The sequence below is a fragment of the Clarias gariepinus genome, chromosome 3 (assembly GCF_024256425.1).
Source record: "Clarias gariepinus isolate MV-2021 ecotype Netherlands chromosome 3, CGAR_prim_01v2, whole genome shotgun sequence".
NCBI lineage: Eukaryota > Metazoa > Chordata > Actinopteri > Siluriformes > Clariidae > Clarias > Clarias gariepinus.
Genome location: NC_071102.1, coordinates 7,326,547 through 7,343,092, shown reverse-complemented (window position 1 = coordinate 7,343,092; position 16,546 = coordinate 7,326,547). Strand labels below are relative to the sequence as shown.

At 41.6% G+C, this 16,546-nt stretch overlaps 1 protein-coding gene across 7 annotated transcripts in view; it reads right to left on the bottom strand.

Annotated features, from left to right (window-relative positions):
• Positions 1-3,012: 3,012 nt before the first annotated feature.
• bdnf (brain-derived neurotrophic factor) overlaps positions 3,013-16,546 on the bottom strand; it is a 36,748-nt gene continuing 23,214 nt past the window's right edge. For 6 of the 7 annotated variants that reach the window (XM_053491494.1, XM_053491495.1, XM_053491498.1 and 3 more), the window contains exon 2: positions 3,013-4,026. In XM_053491494.1, coding sequence (XP_053347469.1) covers positions 3,238-4,026 — 789 coding nt within the window. In that variant the 3' untranslated portion in view covers positions 3,013-3,237. Of the gene's footprint in view, positions 4,027-10,451; positions 10,841-16,546 lie in introns of those variants that run through there. The other variant, XM_053491497.1, reaches the window with a different exon arrangement.

Sequence of the window (16,546 nt, the reverse complement as noted above, 5' to 3'; positions counted from 1 at the left end):
GCGGCTTTTACACGTATTTGTTTAATACACGTTTTTCATTATTTGTGTAATTTGATTTTGAATAACACAATCTTGTAGGTAGGACAGTTGAATAGAATGAAGTGTGTTCTTTGACATTCATTCAAACCATTCACTGCTGACTTTCTTCTAGTTAGCATTTCCATCTACTGGCCAAAGGGCATAATTACTGAATTGCAGCTAATTTACGCATAACATATTTATTATCTATAATATCTATAACATATTGAGCTTATAGATTAGTAGTACTAGTAATTTTACTTCAAATTATATTTTATCAGGACCCAAGCACTATCAGCCCACTGAATGTTCATAGTGTGAGAAGGGTCCTCTTTTTTTGTTTGTTTGTTTGTTTGTTTGTAATGATAAAACTAAAATTCAATTGCAGTAGCAAAGATTGACAGGTGTCTCGGAAATCAATCCTTTTACTCTGTTGCATATAAGAGAGAAGGCAGGACTGTGGCGTTGTGGTTAGCACTGTCGCCTAGCACCTCCAGGGTCTGAGGTCGATTCCCACCTCGGTGTCTGTGTGCACAGAGTTTGCATGTTCTCCCCATGCCTGGTGGGTTTCCTCCCACAGTCCAAAGACATGCAGATTGTTCCCAAATTGCCTGCTGTGTGTGAATGAGCACGTGTACTGCATGTGTGTACGCCCTGCTATGGACTGGCACCCTGTCCAGGGTGTACATCAGCTCATACCTTAAGTCTCCTGGGTCCCCCCACGATCCTATATACAGGATAAAGCGGTATAGACGATGAGTGAGTAAGTGATGTTTTGATTAGAGTTGTCAGATATTGTCAAGCATGGATATAATAAGCTCTCCATAAAGAAACTTGTGTATGAATAACAGTTGAACTGGAAACTCGAATCCTTAAGTAACTGCCATAGAAACAACGGATATATGGGGAGTATCCATTGCCTTATGTGCTGGATGGCACATGGAAGGACCATAATGCCAAAAATAAAAGAATATTTATAATACATAGCTTGTACCCTTCGTTTTGGAAGAACTCTAAGTTCCATATTATACTACACTCACAAAATAATTATATAAATATAAATCAGATAGGGATAGGGATACGCATGGAGTGGCCTACTTCCATGGCAAATGGGTCAGGACTCTGCTGGGTCTCTCACCAGGCGCTGCTTTGAACTAGGGACGATTTAAACCTCACCAAAATAACTCAGACGTGTAGCTGGGTTCTCAGCCATAGCAAATTATTCCATTGCAGTGTGTCCTAATTCAGGTCCCGGAGTACCACCACCCTTGCATATGTTGGTGTTTCCCCTCCTCTGTCACCCGGTTCAATCTTGTTCAGGCTTGTTAATTAGCTGATGAGTTGAGAAGGGAAAACACCGTGACAAAACGTGCGAGGTTGTGGTTCCTCAGCATCAAGATTAATAGATGCTGTGATACTTCAATGTCATTCGGCATAACTAATTTTTTAAACACAAATTCTCCATAATCATCTTATAGTGGTTACTGACATAACAATTAGCGGAGTCTTTAAATCTATTGATTTTTAGATGGTCTTTGTTATTCAGTATATAGGAACATAGAATTGATATACAAATTGACTGAAGTAAGCTATATCTACAGATGATAAAAATGAGACCTGGTTTATAAAATATAATAAAACAATATAAAATTGAGGTGTAAAAATTGTTATTGTCAGACAAGTTTTTGTCCTTGGTTATATAGACATTTGTTATCTTTGGATCCAAGTTGTTATTTGTACTTTATAATATATTTGTGATGTAGAATATTATAGAACGTTCTGACTGCATACGATGTCCAACCCACAGTAACTACTCTCATACTGTTCCTTGGTTGCAACACTGTCAACACTTCAGACCCATGGGTCTGATAACAATCTATGAGCTGAAACAGGTTCGTCTGTGGACAAAGATGGATCAGATATCAAGTAGAGTGTATTAGAGTGTTGAACTCACTGCTCTCTTTTTTTCTAGGACAACGATAATGTACTTGTGATAGAAACGATAGCCTTTGACCAGTGATTGAAGGCAAATCACCACCTACCGCCACCATCTTAGGCGGATTTATGTTCCACACCCGGAGTGGACCTTACCTGAGCAGTGTCGCTCCTCCGCTTGGGCAGGATGTGAGCAATGGCATGGGGTGTGTGCAAGAGGCTTGGAAAACAGGTGCTGTTTTGCATAGTTACTCTGGCTTGTGTGTGTTGGTTTTTGTTACCATTAAACCTTATATAATAAATAGGTTGGATGATTTATGTCATTATGATTACTACGTGCTCTCATTTATGGAACTCAGGCTCATAAGATATATGATTTATATATATATAAACTAGGTAATTTAGCCCAAAACCCCCAAGATGTGAGTTCAGTTGGGAGGAAGATAATTCTTGATAATTCAAAGTTTGTGCTGAATTTATACCTGTAAATGTGGATCTCAAACTTTATTGACATTTGGTTTGTTTTTCACTTGCCTATAGTCATTTTTATTTCTTCAAATATTTCAATTTAATATTGCAAACAACTTCACAACATACAAAATGAATTATATTAATTCAGAACATATGCGTATGATATATATATATATATATATATATATATATATATATAATTTTATAGTATTTCTCTTTTCATCTTTCTTGGGGATAAAAAAATAAACAGCAAAGCTTTGACAACAGCACCTTGACATAGTATGTAATTCCAACATAACCTTGAGAAGTTTTTTTTTTTTTTTTTTATAGGACACAGTTAAAGTACTTGGAGGAGGATGTCCTGTCACTGCTGAGAATGTAAACAGATTTTTTTTTGGTTTGAATAGTGGTCTTGTTTTCTGAAAGTGAACAGCTTTTTTTTTTTTTTTTTAATTCACAATTGAAGCAGCATGCATGTTTTTTTTTTCCTTTTAAATAATCTCTCCTCTCATCTGTTGAGTTCTTGGCAGCATAAAGAAAACCACAATGTCTTGCGGAATGTGATATAGTAATTTGAACTGGGAGCAAATGACTGATCAGATCTTTTTTTAATTGTTTACAAGGTCATGAATATGTTCAATAAATAGACTGTAGTATCACTTTACTGTATAAACTTCATCTTTTTTACATGCAGTCCATAAAATTTTCATCTGATGGAATAATTTACCCTGTTATGTATATATACAAATAGATATTTACTCTTTTTCTTTCTCTCTTGTTAGAACTCTCAATAAAATCTATACATTGTGTACACTATCTCCCCCTCTTAATGGTCAATGTGCATACACACGAAGTGTCTATCCGTATAAACCTCCAGCCGATCTTCCGTTTGCTATCCATGGTGAGGGCTCGCACGTACGATTGGGTTGTCCGGCATTGCGAGTTATAGTGCCGCTTGTCTATTCCTCGGCAGCCCTCCTTCGTGTAACCCAGCGGGTTGCATTTGGTCTCATAAAAGTATTGCTTCAGCTGCCCATTGGCCACCGGGACCTTCTCCAGCACGGTGACGGTCTGGCCGGACATGTCGATAGCCGTCTTTTTGTCCACGGCCGTCACCCACTGGCTAATACTGTCGCACACGCTGAGCTCGCCACGCCGCGCCGGGTCCGAGTGGCGCCGCACCCGCATCGACATGTTGGCGGCATCCAGGTAGTTTTTGTATTCCTCCAAGAGAAAGAGCAGAGGTGGCTCCAAAGGCACTTGGTTGCTGATCATCACGCGCGACGCATACGTGTCGACGTCCTTCGAATCAGCCGTGGCCGTAGCTGCACTGCCGGGACCCCCCCCTCCCTGGCCCTGCGCTGCCTCCCCCTCCACTTCCAGTAGCTCCTCGATCACCTGCTCGAACGTGTCCGTGAGCGAGGGCAGTGCTCCCCCGCTCGGTGGAGTCCCGTGGCCCCGAGCGGCCCCCAGGTAGCCCTCGGCTCGGTGGCCCCCCACAACGCCCGGCACCTCTCTCATGGGCGCAGCTCTCATGCAACTGAAGTATGAAATAACCATAGTAAGGAACAGGATGGTCATCACTCTTCTGACCTGGTGGAACTGGAGATGGTGACAGAGAGGGGAAAGGTGTGTGTAGGATGGGGTGGGACATAAAAAGGGAGTAAGAAAAAAAGGGGGGGGGGGGGGGATGGAGAGAAAAAGAGATTTAAATTTTAAAGCAATACATCTTAAACCACAATTATAGAACAGTCATGTTCACTTTACGCTGATGTCTAATCATTAGTGATGTTGCAGTATTTTTCTCTTCTTGTCTTATTGGTCAATTATAGCTGTTTATCCAAAGTGCTTGTTGTCTGGTGTGCAGCCAGTCTCCCTGGCATCCATTGCTCTCATGTTAGCTCAGATCAGACCTAAAACCGGATTCACATTTCGTAGCAACCGACCCACAACATGCCAACTTGTTATTTCTTTGTTGCATTTTTAGTTCCTGGCAATCAAGACCCAAGAGAGTGCTGGCGCTACTCATGCATCACACCGGATTTGTCCCCACACACACATGTACACACATGAACATACACAGCTAAATACAGAGGCTCAGGAGTATCATTAGGAGCACATGAGAGGTTCGAACCCACTCCTCCTTCCATGCACTTCCCCTCTGTCTCCCTCCTCGCTCCTCTCTCTCTGCTCCAGCCTCCCATCAGACTAACGCAACCCTGACTGATGTCTGGCGTGTTACAAAAAACGGGCAATCTTGTAATATGGATGAGATTACGGTAGAGTATACAAGATTGATTACACAAGAATGCAAAGTGGAAAAATCCTCCACTGCGATGCTTGCGTCCGGCAGTACAATTTTGCAAAAGGCTGTAAATGCTCAAGAATCATGAGGCATCACCAAAGAGCGTGTAAAATGTAGAGGTCACCAGTTTAAAAGAGGAAATCTCACTAAAAGACAGGATGCCATTCATTCACCCATGCACTGATTCATCCGATTCATTCATTCATTCATAAAAAACTACTCCACGGCCAATGGATGCCTTTCACACATCCGGGTCAAGACGGCCCCCCGACGCCCCCAACAGAAAGACGCAGAGAAAGCCAGGACTGCCCCTACGGTGCGCCGCTCATTCTTCCTCTCACTTTCGTCCTTCTACGACTATCCCTCGACTCTTACCTCTCTGATGCCCCTATGAGTCACAGCAATTCATCATGTCCGCCGACATCCCGAAACTTGCCGCAACATTCACAAACAATAGCACAGGGAGCATCCAAAACACCAGCACAACAAGAAGACATCCCTCATCTGCTCTCCTTCTTGAGGAGGAGGAGGAGGAGGAGGAGGAGGGGCTGGGGGAGAGAGTGTGAATGTGAGTGTGTGTGTGTGTGTGTGAGAGTAAAAGGTGGGGGGGGCTTTTTAAAAATAGCCAACGTCGCAGCACAGCTCGGCCAGCTCTCTGCGTGGCGTTCTCCCTCTACCCTAAGCATCCTCCGGAAGAGGCACGGAGAGGATGCACTAATAGAGCGGAAAGAGACTGAAGAAGAGTAGGAGAGACATGGCGGCACGCCCCTCTCTAAAAGGCATTTGTTTCACTCTTAATTGGTGTCTGGGGCCACGGCTGCGATTTGCCAGCGCAGCGGTGACTGCCATGGAGACACAGCATCTATAAATAGGCGGGCTGGGAGTCCCATGGTCTCGATTCAGAATATTGCAGCCTTCCCCTTAATGAGTGCCGAGTCCCCTCGCGCTGTGACGTTTCACTCGGCGAGGAGTGTGCATGCATGTGTGTGTATGAGTGTGTGTGTTAGTAAGTGTTTATGAGAGGGAGTGCGGGCACATGCATTTGCATGTGTGTGTGTGTGTGTGTATTCTAGTGTTTGAGAGATAGAGAATGAGAAAATTCTTTTTCTCCCTTTTCGACTTAATCAAAAACAAGCATCGAAAAAATATATAAATAAATTAAAAACAGGCTGGGATTACAGCTTTGGAGGACGGATCGATCGAAATCGAATGAAGCGCAGAGCGAAATGTGTGTACGCGCTTGCTTCTGCAGGAACGAAGAAGATAGTTCAGCCCATCAGCTTTTCCAGTCGTGGAAAGAAAAAAAAAAAAAAAAAAGAAAACTTCTTACATTGTCAGCAATTACCTGTGCAAAAACTTCGGAGAGGATTTTAAAGTGCCGCCGAGGATTAGGACTTGATTGCGTCTTATGTCATACTTGCTCACTTCTTTGAAATACTTCCAAATGTGTTGCACCTTCAGGGACAGATGTATTTCTGGCAGCATCTTCTCTCTCTCTCTCTCTCTCTCTCTTGCTGTCTTTGTCTCTGAATGGCACTAATGTGAGTTTTATGTACACACTCAGCCACAGCCCAGCATCTGCCCCAGTTTCAGGTTGAGCTCAATTACCAAACATCTGTTGTCCCTCTGATGAGGGAGGTATTATATAAATTGCAGTGCTATCGGATGATAGATAATATAACACCATCATTGGGGGGTGACAGTAAAACTTGATAAACCTGGCACAGCACTATCTCACCTGCTTGGACCTGCTTTAAAGAAGGGCATATGGTCCTGATAACTCACCGTACACGCCGATGATGGATAGCTGTATCAGCGTGATCTTTTGGCTCGCTCTTAAAAGCCACATGTACGCGGTGTGTGTAGCTCGGAACGAAAGTAACTGGAGCCTGAGCGCTCTGAATGCGGCCAATGCCGCATCTTATAATCCACAACTCGTAGGCAGCCGAAAGGGTGAGGAGGGGCGGGGTGGAGCGAGGGGTTATGATGTCGAGCGTCATTTCTCAGCATAACAACCCCGATGACGTCTCTTCCAGGTCTCCAAGGCAGACTGGGCAGGGAGGTGGAGGATGGAAAGGAGGAGTGTGTTGTGATGGCGGTGGGGGGGGAGGCTAAGGTGGTGCGGATGCCACTCATCAGCTTGCAATTGCTTGCCATTCCTCTGGGGTCCCCTCTCACCAGGAACAACAAACAAATTTTATTTCTAACCCTGCTATTTCCTGTTTCCATCCGGCGAATCAATATGGATTATGCTCTCAATCACCTTCCTGTTAAAACGCAATCTAGGCGGTGAATCAGTTTATTGCTCGGGGACCAAGCTGGCAATAATCGAGACCTTGTTCAAACCAGAAGGAAGGGGGGGGGGGGACAAAATTACCGCCATGGACACATTGTTCCGCTTTAATATATTTGATGTGTGTGTCTTTCCCTCTCAACTGTATTGCACAGTCACGATATCAATATCCGGTCAATATAACGCAAACACGTTGTCTTATGATGTGTGCGCGAACAGCAGGAGGGGGGTACGGATCTGTAGAACGAGCTGCGGAGCAAACAGAGGTGGGACTTTAGACGTTTATTTATGTTGGTCTTTGTGAACCCTATTCTATCGCCATGGAAGCCAGGTGTATTATAATCTTTTGAATATGCCACACATTGCATTCCAACCAACCAACCAGGGCTCCATCTACTCTATAGAAGTATCCCTCAAGCCTTAAGTGACCTTTGGATCCCACTGTCTACAAAAGAAGTATGAATGTATAGTGATGACATGATATCTACACAGCTGTATTTGATAATGTGTCTTCACACACACACACTGGAGGGCTTAGCGGGAGCACTCTCAGACACTTTTCATGGCTAAATATGATTGATCTCTGCTCGCACATGAGTGGCAGCACTACTGCTTGGGGGGGAAGGGGGCGGAAGGTGGCAAAGAGAAGCGTGCACCTGCTCAATTGTTTAGGCAGAAGCTGGTAGGACAGGCCGGTTTGCTTTGCACGCTCCCGGTTCCTCGCAGATCTATTTGCTTAAGTCTCCCTGCCATGCATGGATTATTTAAGAAATCCCCTCATGACAGGCAGATGAAGCTTGGTTGACATGAAAGGGTAGCGGGAATTACAGCTTTTCTTATGGAAAAAAAAAATGTATACAAATACAAAGTTTTTTTTCCTATTATTATTATTTTCTTCATGTGCGATAGTCTATTTTAAAGATCCTCATAAGAAAAACATTAACGTTTACAAAAGACCAAGAGGTCATCGTTCTGTTTTTTTCTCTTTCTCTCTCTCTCTTAAAAAAATCAGCGCTTTTCGGGTGACTGAATATATAATTTTTTATTTAAAAAATGCCTGTGGAATCCGGCAGACTAGGGTTCGAATTAGATGGACGTTCCTATAGAGTTCCACCAGGGGGCATTATTGTTTGAAAAAGTTCAAAAGACCTTACACCTCTTATTATGTTTTATGTGCTAGAATTCCTTCATCGTTTTGACCTTTTATCTAATAATCACAAACTACTTAACATTTTTTAAATGTTAGCTCCACTTTATAATAAACATTTATCATATTTATCCTGTTAGTTGTCTGATAAAGGGGGCCAAATACTCTTGATCCAGTATGTAACGTGGTAAAGTATTTTATTATAGGCTGTATTTTAATCTATGTGTATTAAAAAATACAGCAAAAACTAAGTTGTGCCAGTGTTTTAACCTCCGAACACGTTCCATTTACGTGAAGTTTAAGGTTTATCCTTTTTTTTTTTTGTCAACTTCACACCGATTTGGTGCTAAACAAACCACTGAGATGGCTACTTTGCGTAGACGATGCTATGGCTACAGGCCAGGCTAATGATTAATCCTTGGGAGGGATCAAACAGCAGCAAATGGCAGCATGCTTGTAAAAACGTTCAGCTTGTTCTCGCTCCATGTTAGCGGCTGTACGAGTAAGGCACAGTCCTTTGAAGTACATCCTCAGGTAATTGTGGTTTCTTTTACAATGTAAGACAGCTGTGCTGCAGACAAATGCAGAACAAGCCAGAGGATATGCTAAGGTCCTGATCTCTAGCATCTTCGATGATTATTACACTGCCTGTTCATTCAGTCAGGGGACTCTTTTATCCCGAAACGGTTGAAGAACAAAAATAAAACATCCTGCTTCATAGGGTTCGCAACAGTCGTAGTGCATATAAACAAAGTCTTCATCGCTCTAGTTGCAGAAAAAGCCACATTTGATAGCTGGATGAAGGTGGTTAGGGAATTTTAGGGTGTATAGTTATACCATTTACATTCTTTAGCATAAATGTCACAGAACCCTTTGAATTTAGTTTAGTCTGACTTTATTTGCTAGCCTAATTGCTTCCTTCTGAAGTTTTTTAGCCTGACAGTTGGAGTCCTGCTGCCTCACGGAAAGCGGGGAACCAAACCAAATTAAACTTTAGTGCGGTAATGATTAATGTATAAGTTTCGGCTCTTCACGTAACAGGAGAAAGGACGAGCGATGGCAGGATCCGCCTCGGAAATATCATCCAAGATTGACCAACTGTGATGCCGGGTAGGTGTTGTTTTCATGTAGGCTAGGCAACTTTCTGGCTTAGCTACTCAGAACATGTCGACTCTTTGCTTCTACAAGCATTACCACTTCTGAGTCTGAGACTAGACGTGCGCAATCCAAGTTTCAATCCAATACAATTAGCATTAAAAGTACACTTAAACAACAACAATAAAAAAAAAATCATAATCCATAAGTTAGAGTTTTGAATGGAGTTTAGGAATGTACTCGGTTTAACCGCTAGATGGCGCTTTTAACTACACGATTCGCACGGTACGCTTTTCTTCTCAGCATACGATGGGACAGTGTGACATAGACCAACACTTTATTCTACATCTCAGTACAAGCACAAGCAAATAATAATAATAATAATAATAATACGAGGAAGTTCAATAAAAAGCTTTACACTATACATTCAGATAAAGCCAACAAATTGAAGTTTTTAACCACACACACAGAACATATTTTTTTTATAGCGTGAGGTTTTTCATTTCTAATTCACCAATCAATAATAAAACATCTATTCTTGATCAAAGCAAGCCCAAGCTAATAATGAATATCATCAGAATTCACAGGAATGGGAATCACATTGCAATTTCCAGGGATCCCTGAACTGAACTTACTATGTTGCGACTTGATTCTTCAACACTAATTTCAGAGCTCACGTGCAATTTCAGTGATGTTCTCTAACACACACACACACACACACACACACACACACACACAAAGTTGGATGTGAACCCCTACGAAAGTTGATGAGGCTGTGGGGGAAAAGCTAGACTTGCCTGTAAGCCTAACCCTAGAGCTCAAGTTTCCTCTGAAAGTCTGATCGAGTGCACTAGTCGAACTCCACTGGTCTATCTACAACATTACAAAATGCACAGTCTGGTCTGGAAAGATCATGACAGAACCCACGAACCGAACAGGAGATGAAACAAACTGAACTGATGTTTTTGAAACAAACGGTTTTTTTTTTGTTTTTTTTTAATACGTATTTCAAAAATCAAATAATATAAAGAAATCCTCAGCAGATGCACGGGGTGCATGCCTTTCCGAAGATGTTTTCTGATTATCATAAAGAAAGAAATGCACGAGCAAACAGGATTGCACAAACAGACACGATCGCGTGCTCGAATACGTTGCCTGATTACTTTCCCACAAACTCTCAGACCTACCTTTATTTTACTGTCCAGTTCTAAAGAGACACCATTCACCGGGACAGTGTCATCTGGGATCAAAAAAGTCCCCCACAAGCCTTTTCCCCGCGAGTTTTAATTCCTTGCAATGTTTGTTTTTCTTTCTTTCCTTCTTTCCTCCTGTCTTTGCCAGGCAGCAGCACCGAGTTGTCGTCAGTCTCTTCAGCTTTGGAGCAGATAGATTAAATTATTGATGGCGGAAAGCGCACGGGCGAGGTAATGCACTCCCATGACTGAGCGGATCCTTCGCAGGTCGGTTCAAGCGTTGTGGACGGCATGCTCCGTACACACTTTACGCACTCTCTCTCTCTCTCTCTCACACACACACACACTCTCTCTCTCTCTCTCTCTCTCTCACTCACTCTCCCTGTGTCTGGATTAATGCGCAGCGCGAGAGCTCTCGAGCTTGAAATGACGGCTTCATTCCGCGCGACTCTGGTACCTCGCTGCACGGTGACGTAGACCCACGTGACTCGAGTCGATCGTGTAAGCTTAATAAACCGAAAGTGGCGTGCTGCTGCTCCATCCTGAACCGCACTCACTCACAGTCTTAATGCGCTCTTTCCAACAGTCTAGTGTGCGCTTTTATGGAGAGCTTTTTTTTTTTTTTTTTTTTAATATCTGACTAATCTAATCTAAACATCACTCACTCACCCTCTATACCGCTTTATGAGGTCTTGGAAGGAGTGCCAAAACATATACACATTCATTCACACACCACAGGCAATGCCAATTATCCTGATCTGCATGTCTTTGGACTGTGGGAGGAAACCGGAGTACCAGGAGGAAACCCTCCAAGCACTCCATGGACACAGACAGGAATCCGAGGCGGGTCTGTGTGCAATTTGTTTTTACACAAGTGCATGCATGTGCAATATGCATTAGCTATGGTCCCACGTGTGTGCATGCGTCCCATTATTGTTTGTTTTTTCTTTACACTATTTTTATTTTTAAGAACCGATGAAATACACCTTCCCCATCAAGTCCCCTCCCCCCCCACCCCGACTTGTTAATGTTGTTAACTGAAAAGCTCAGGGGGCTTCCTTCCTTCATTCATTTGTTCGTTGCTATCCACCCAGTCAGGGTGCCATTGTTTTCTAGTGGACCCAGGATGGGCTCAAATGAAACACCTTCATGTGAAAAGACCATAGATTGTGTCCTGAAAATGGATAGTTGCTTTTGTGTTTCTAAAAAAAGAAAGAACGAAAGAAAAAAAAAAGGAAAAAAAACAGCTTCAAAGTGAGGCGGTTCCTCCTGCTTTCCACCACATCAAGGTCCTATTCTTGTCTGGAGATCTCCTGTGTCTGATATCTTAAACTATTGTCAGTTGTCTATCGGACACCTTGTGTGCCAGATGCTGGCCCGACTGTCTAAAATAAAGCAAAAAAAAAAAAAAAGAGAGATTTTTGAATCAGACATCTTATATCATTGAAAATTAAATAAGGATTATTATTAATCTGTCAAATAAGTCAAACCAGTCAGGAACTTAACCCCTTAATCACACAACACGGACCCAGGAACTTGTCCAGAGTTCTTTAGTGTTTAACTGATTTGTTGTTGTTTTTTTATATTTTCGCCATTGTAAAATTCTTTAGAGGTTTTTGGAAAGCTCACACCTTTATTTGTTTATTTATTTCATAATTCCATTTACATTTCTGTCTTTCATTAAAGCTATTGGACCTCCAGTGTGATATAGTTTTATATCAAATCGTTGTGATTATTCTCTATCTTAGCTAATGAGGTTGATGGGTACTGATGTAGCTGGTCCTAGCATGGGAGAGGACGCAAACACCTGCCTGTGCTCATCTTCCGTGCACATAACGCAGCAAATTGAAAAAATATGCTCAAATGCACTCACAAAAACCACTAACTCATGTATACTATCACCTTTTCCCAGTTGCACACATTCATGCTTACATCCCCGTTCAAATCTCTGTAGGCATAAGCCAAGATGAATATAGCTACTACCCATAGGATCACAGGAGGGGATGATAAACTCTGGGTGACAAAGAGTTGCATCAGCAATTGCTGAGCGACGTGAATCCAAGAGAGGACAAAAAAAAGAAAAAAAACTTCACCTCAAACTTCAGATATACAACACACACACACACACACACACGCACACACACACAAACGCACACCTCCCATCTGATACAGACACAGCGTGCCAAGGCTGCTCCAGCCAGGTAATTCATAAATAAATCACTCTGCTTCTCATTAGGTGCACAAAAACCATAGGTCTCATTCAAAACTGCAAATACAGCACAATGCCAGCTGCACAGAGTCATGACTCTCAGAAATACAAAGTTTCTTATAATGCGAAAGAGAAGTGATTATCAGAACACATATTTAAGTTTAATGTTTGGTGTCTAAAAATATTTCATCATATCATATTTCATGTAACAGTATATGCTAAGATAATTATGTTAACATCATTATCCTGTTTTCAGGCATAAACACATTTCATTGGGTTGCTGCAGCATCATGATGCTTGTCCGAGCGATGTCATCTGAAGAGACGGGTTTGGCAGACGAGAACCACGTTGAATGTTGAGAGAGTCGGAGCGGCGTCAGAAGCGATGGCCGTGTCTCTATCCAATAGGTCGGGTCGCTAATGACGTCACCTCAGCTTTCTCAAAATCTCTTTTTCTCTGCCGTTCCTCTGCAGGACTTCCTCAGGAATCCAGACTTTCCCGGCATGATCCTCCAGGGAGGAGAGGCTCTTCCTTGTCAAAATATCTTTGGTGCCCTTAAGGTCATGGGCAATAACCTATGAATCAACTTTCTAACATAAAATGATGGTTGGAATGTGTCTTTTATGGCTCAAAGAGTATGCAACGGAAATTTGAGCCGTGACAAAAATCTGCGGCAAATACATGGACGGATTGTTGCCTTTGCGAGATACTTGAAAAAAATATACAAATGAAAGATTATTCGAGAATTTTGAGCTAAAACATGCTTTAAAAATTTATTTTGACTCAGTTTTAAAACAATCACATTATAATAATACAATTCCCAATGACTCTTTAAGCATGGACTAAACATGAATTTACTGCCATAAACAAAGATGCATTAAAGACAACCTCATTATGAAACAAATTTTAAAAAAAACAACAAAAACAGAAATTGCTCATCATCGACTCATCCATGATTCAAAATTCTCTTACATTTCTTGTTGGACAGGGCTGTGATGAATGTGTTCTGTGCATACTTACACATATACAAACACGCTAATTCTAGCATATATATATAATTTTTACCATGTTACCCCAGTGAAATCAGTGAGTCAGCCAATGAAGCGCTCTCCGCATGCTATCGTTTGTCTGATCTTGGGTGCCTAACTACACTTTACTAGACTAACCGAAAAAGAGAACGGTGTGTGGGTGAGCTGTGAAGGCGTGTCTCACTCAACCCCACCTTTCATCATCAATCTCTCTCCGTACTGGAGGATTACAGGGTCTCTATTAGCAACAACAGTAAAACAGAACTGATGGTTCATGCCATAACCAGTGTCAACTAATAAGCTGAGCATTAACTCGGAACCATCCTGAAGCTTCTTTAAGCTGAAAAATATGTTACTTGTTTGTAATCAATCCCTCATGGCATCCTTGTAATGAATCCAAACGGCTATGAGACTTCCGCACCATCCTATCCTTCTTTACCTATTGATAATTTAACCACTCCATGCATAAGCCCCATACTCTTCTGCACCTGTGGCATTCACGTAGACTATACTTATACTTACATAATTACGCAGACTACTTCCTCCATGCTTAACTCCAAATCATTGAGATGGTTTAAATAACTAGATCCTACAGTCAAACATCCACCCAGAGAACACACAAAAAAAACTTCTATTTTATTCCGCCAAAGGCTACCTAAGCGAGTCATGTTAAGTGCACTAAAAATACACTGAGCCGCCTTTGCAACAATCCTGTTAGACCCTTGCCAACTCAAACACATAATCATCCCACCATCCCACATATTATCTCGCTCTTGCACATAGACACGCACACAAAGTTCGGGTGCCAGCAACACAAAGGTGCAACACAAGCAAGCATGCGAGAGGCATCTTGCGTACATACCCGAGCAGTGACGTTGGCGAATAGTTAGTTGGAGGATTCCGTGGTGCAGCCCCAGTTGCCAGGCACCAGCACTAGTGCTGCTCTCCAGCTCTCCAATATTGCAGAGAGAGAATCACTCCATTTTATACCACTGATTAGAACACACAGGTGGGTGGGAAACAACTAGAAAAGCCGAACATGCATGGAACCGGTCCATCTCCAATGTGAATGTGAATGTTTAGTGGAGGTGAGAAGTAGAAGATCTCTCTCTATCTCACACACACACACATACATACATACATAAATACAGAAATGCATAACCACACCAACACGCCCGTACACATTTACAGAAAAAAAAAGTTCAATATACATCAGCACTAAATAAACAGATATCTCATAAAGTCCATTTTTATAACTAGATGATAAGAGGTATAAAGGAAACAACAAGCTGCACCAATCAGATTCACCCAGACGATCTCCATCTCTATTGCCATCTATCAGAGCTGAGCTGCACGGCTCTTTGTGACAGATGGGGGTGGAGGGTTGGTGGGTGGGTGGGGGGGTTCTAGAGAGAAGAAAAATCCCGTCATCGAAGCAGCTTTCACCTTTTTCCTAACACATTTAGCTGGAGACAGGTCTAAATCACTCTGCTATATTAAGCTGTCAGCTGGGCTGCGTCAAATCCCAAAATACATTTCTACCTCCTCAGTCAGGTGTTGCTTAAATGTTTTTTTTTTTATCAAAAAGAAAAAAAGATACAGCTTTCAAAATAATAATAATTATTATAATAATAATAATAATTATAATGATTATTATTATAATTATTACATCTATTTTTTGTTTATTTGTAGTATTCCTTTTTTTGTTTGTGCTGAGTCCATAATTCCCTGAGGATTTCAACCTATTTATCATGCGCAAATTATTCCGTGCGAATCCGCATTTAGTCACGCATTTATTTAAAACGTCATTAATTACTGAGTATACACTATACTTCAAAATCGAGCCTCACCGTATCGAACCTACCCCTATATATATATATATATATATATATATATATATATATATATAGTTGGATATAGATATAGCTAGATATATATATATATATATAGATATATAATAGAGCAGCTCAATATATTGAAACCTGTCTTTTAGGGAATAAAACATACCATTGTTGGTATTTGTTATGGACCCGCGCCCGCCCTAACTCTGCAGCTCAGAGTGCGGAGAGAGAGAGAGAAATAGAGAGAGAGAGAGAGAGAGAGAGGAGATTCTCGTTTAGAAGACACAACCCCATTTATGGACTGGTCCGATGACGTACATTGCAGAAAGTTCTTTAAAAAAAAAAAAAAAAAAACCTTTCGTACATACAAAGTGTGTCGTGCCCCCCTCCCTCCATCCCTCCATCCCTGCCTCCCTCCCCTCAGCCCACACCCTTACCCACACCACAAACCCACAGCTCTTCTTCAACCTTTTTCCCATAAAAAGCAAAAAACTAACATACAAACCCCCCTAAAAAGAGAAAAATATAAACGACTCTAAACAAAAATTAGATATTTTAAGAACACAAACACACACATGCACGCACACACACGCGTACACACGCACGCACGCACAAAAGCTAATTCAAATCCAAATCCAGCCCATGCTTCTTCTACTTCTATTTTTTTTTTAAACACAAAATAAACATTTTACCCGCATCGTTTCGTTCTAGCAAGCTCAGAGCAAACAAGCCATCCACGTATTTGCAATGATATCACATTTCTGGTCATTTTATGGAGTAATAATGCAATGCACAATAGTAATGATCCGACCGACAACAGAATAAACATTAAACATGATTAAACATGATTAAATCTTACTAGTACAAATTCTGTTCATTGGGCTGACCTATTCACAGAACACTGCGTAATTGTACATGAGTGCACAAATTAAATGCTTGCTTTTAAGCGCTATAATATGGTGCATTGTAATTATACCAACACACGATGAAGCACATAAATATTTTAATGGA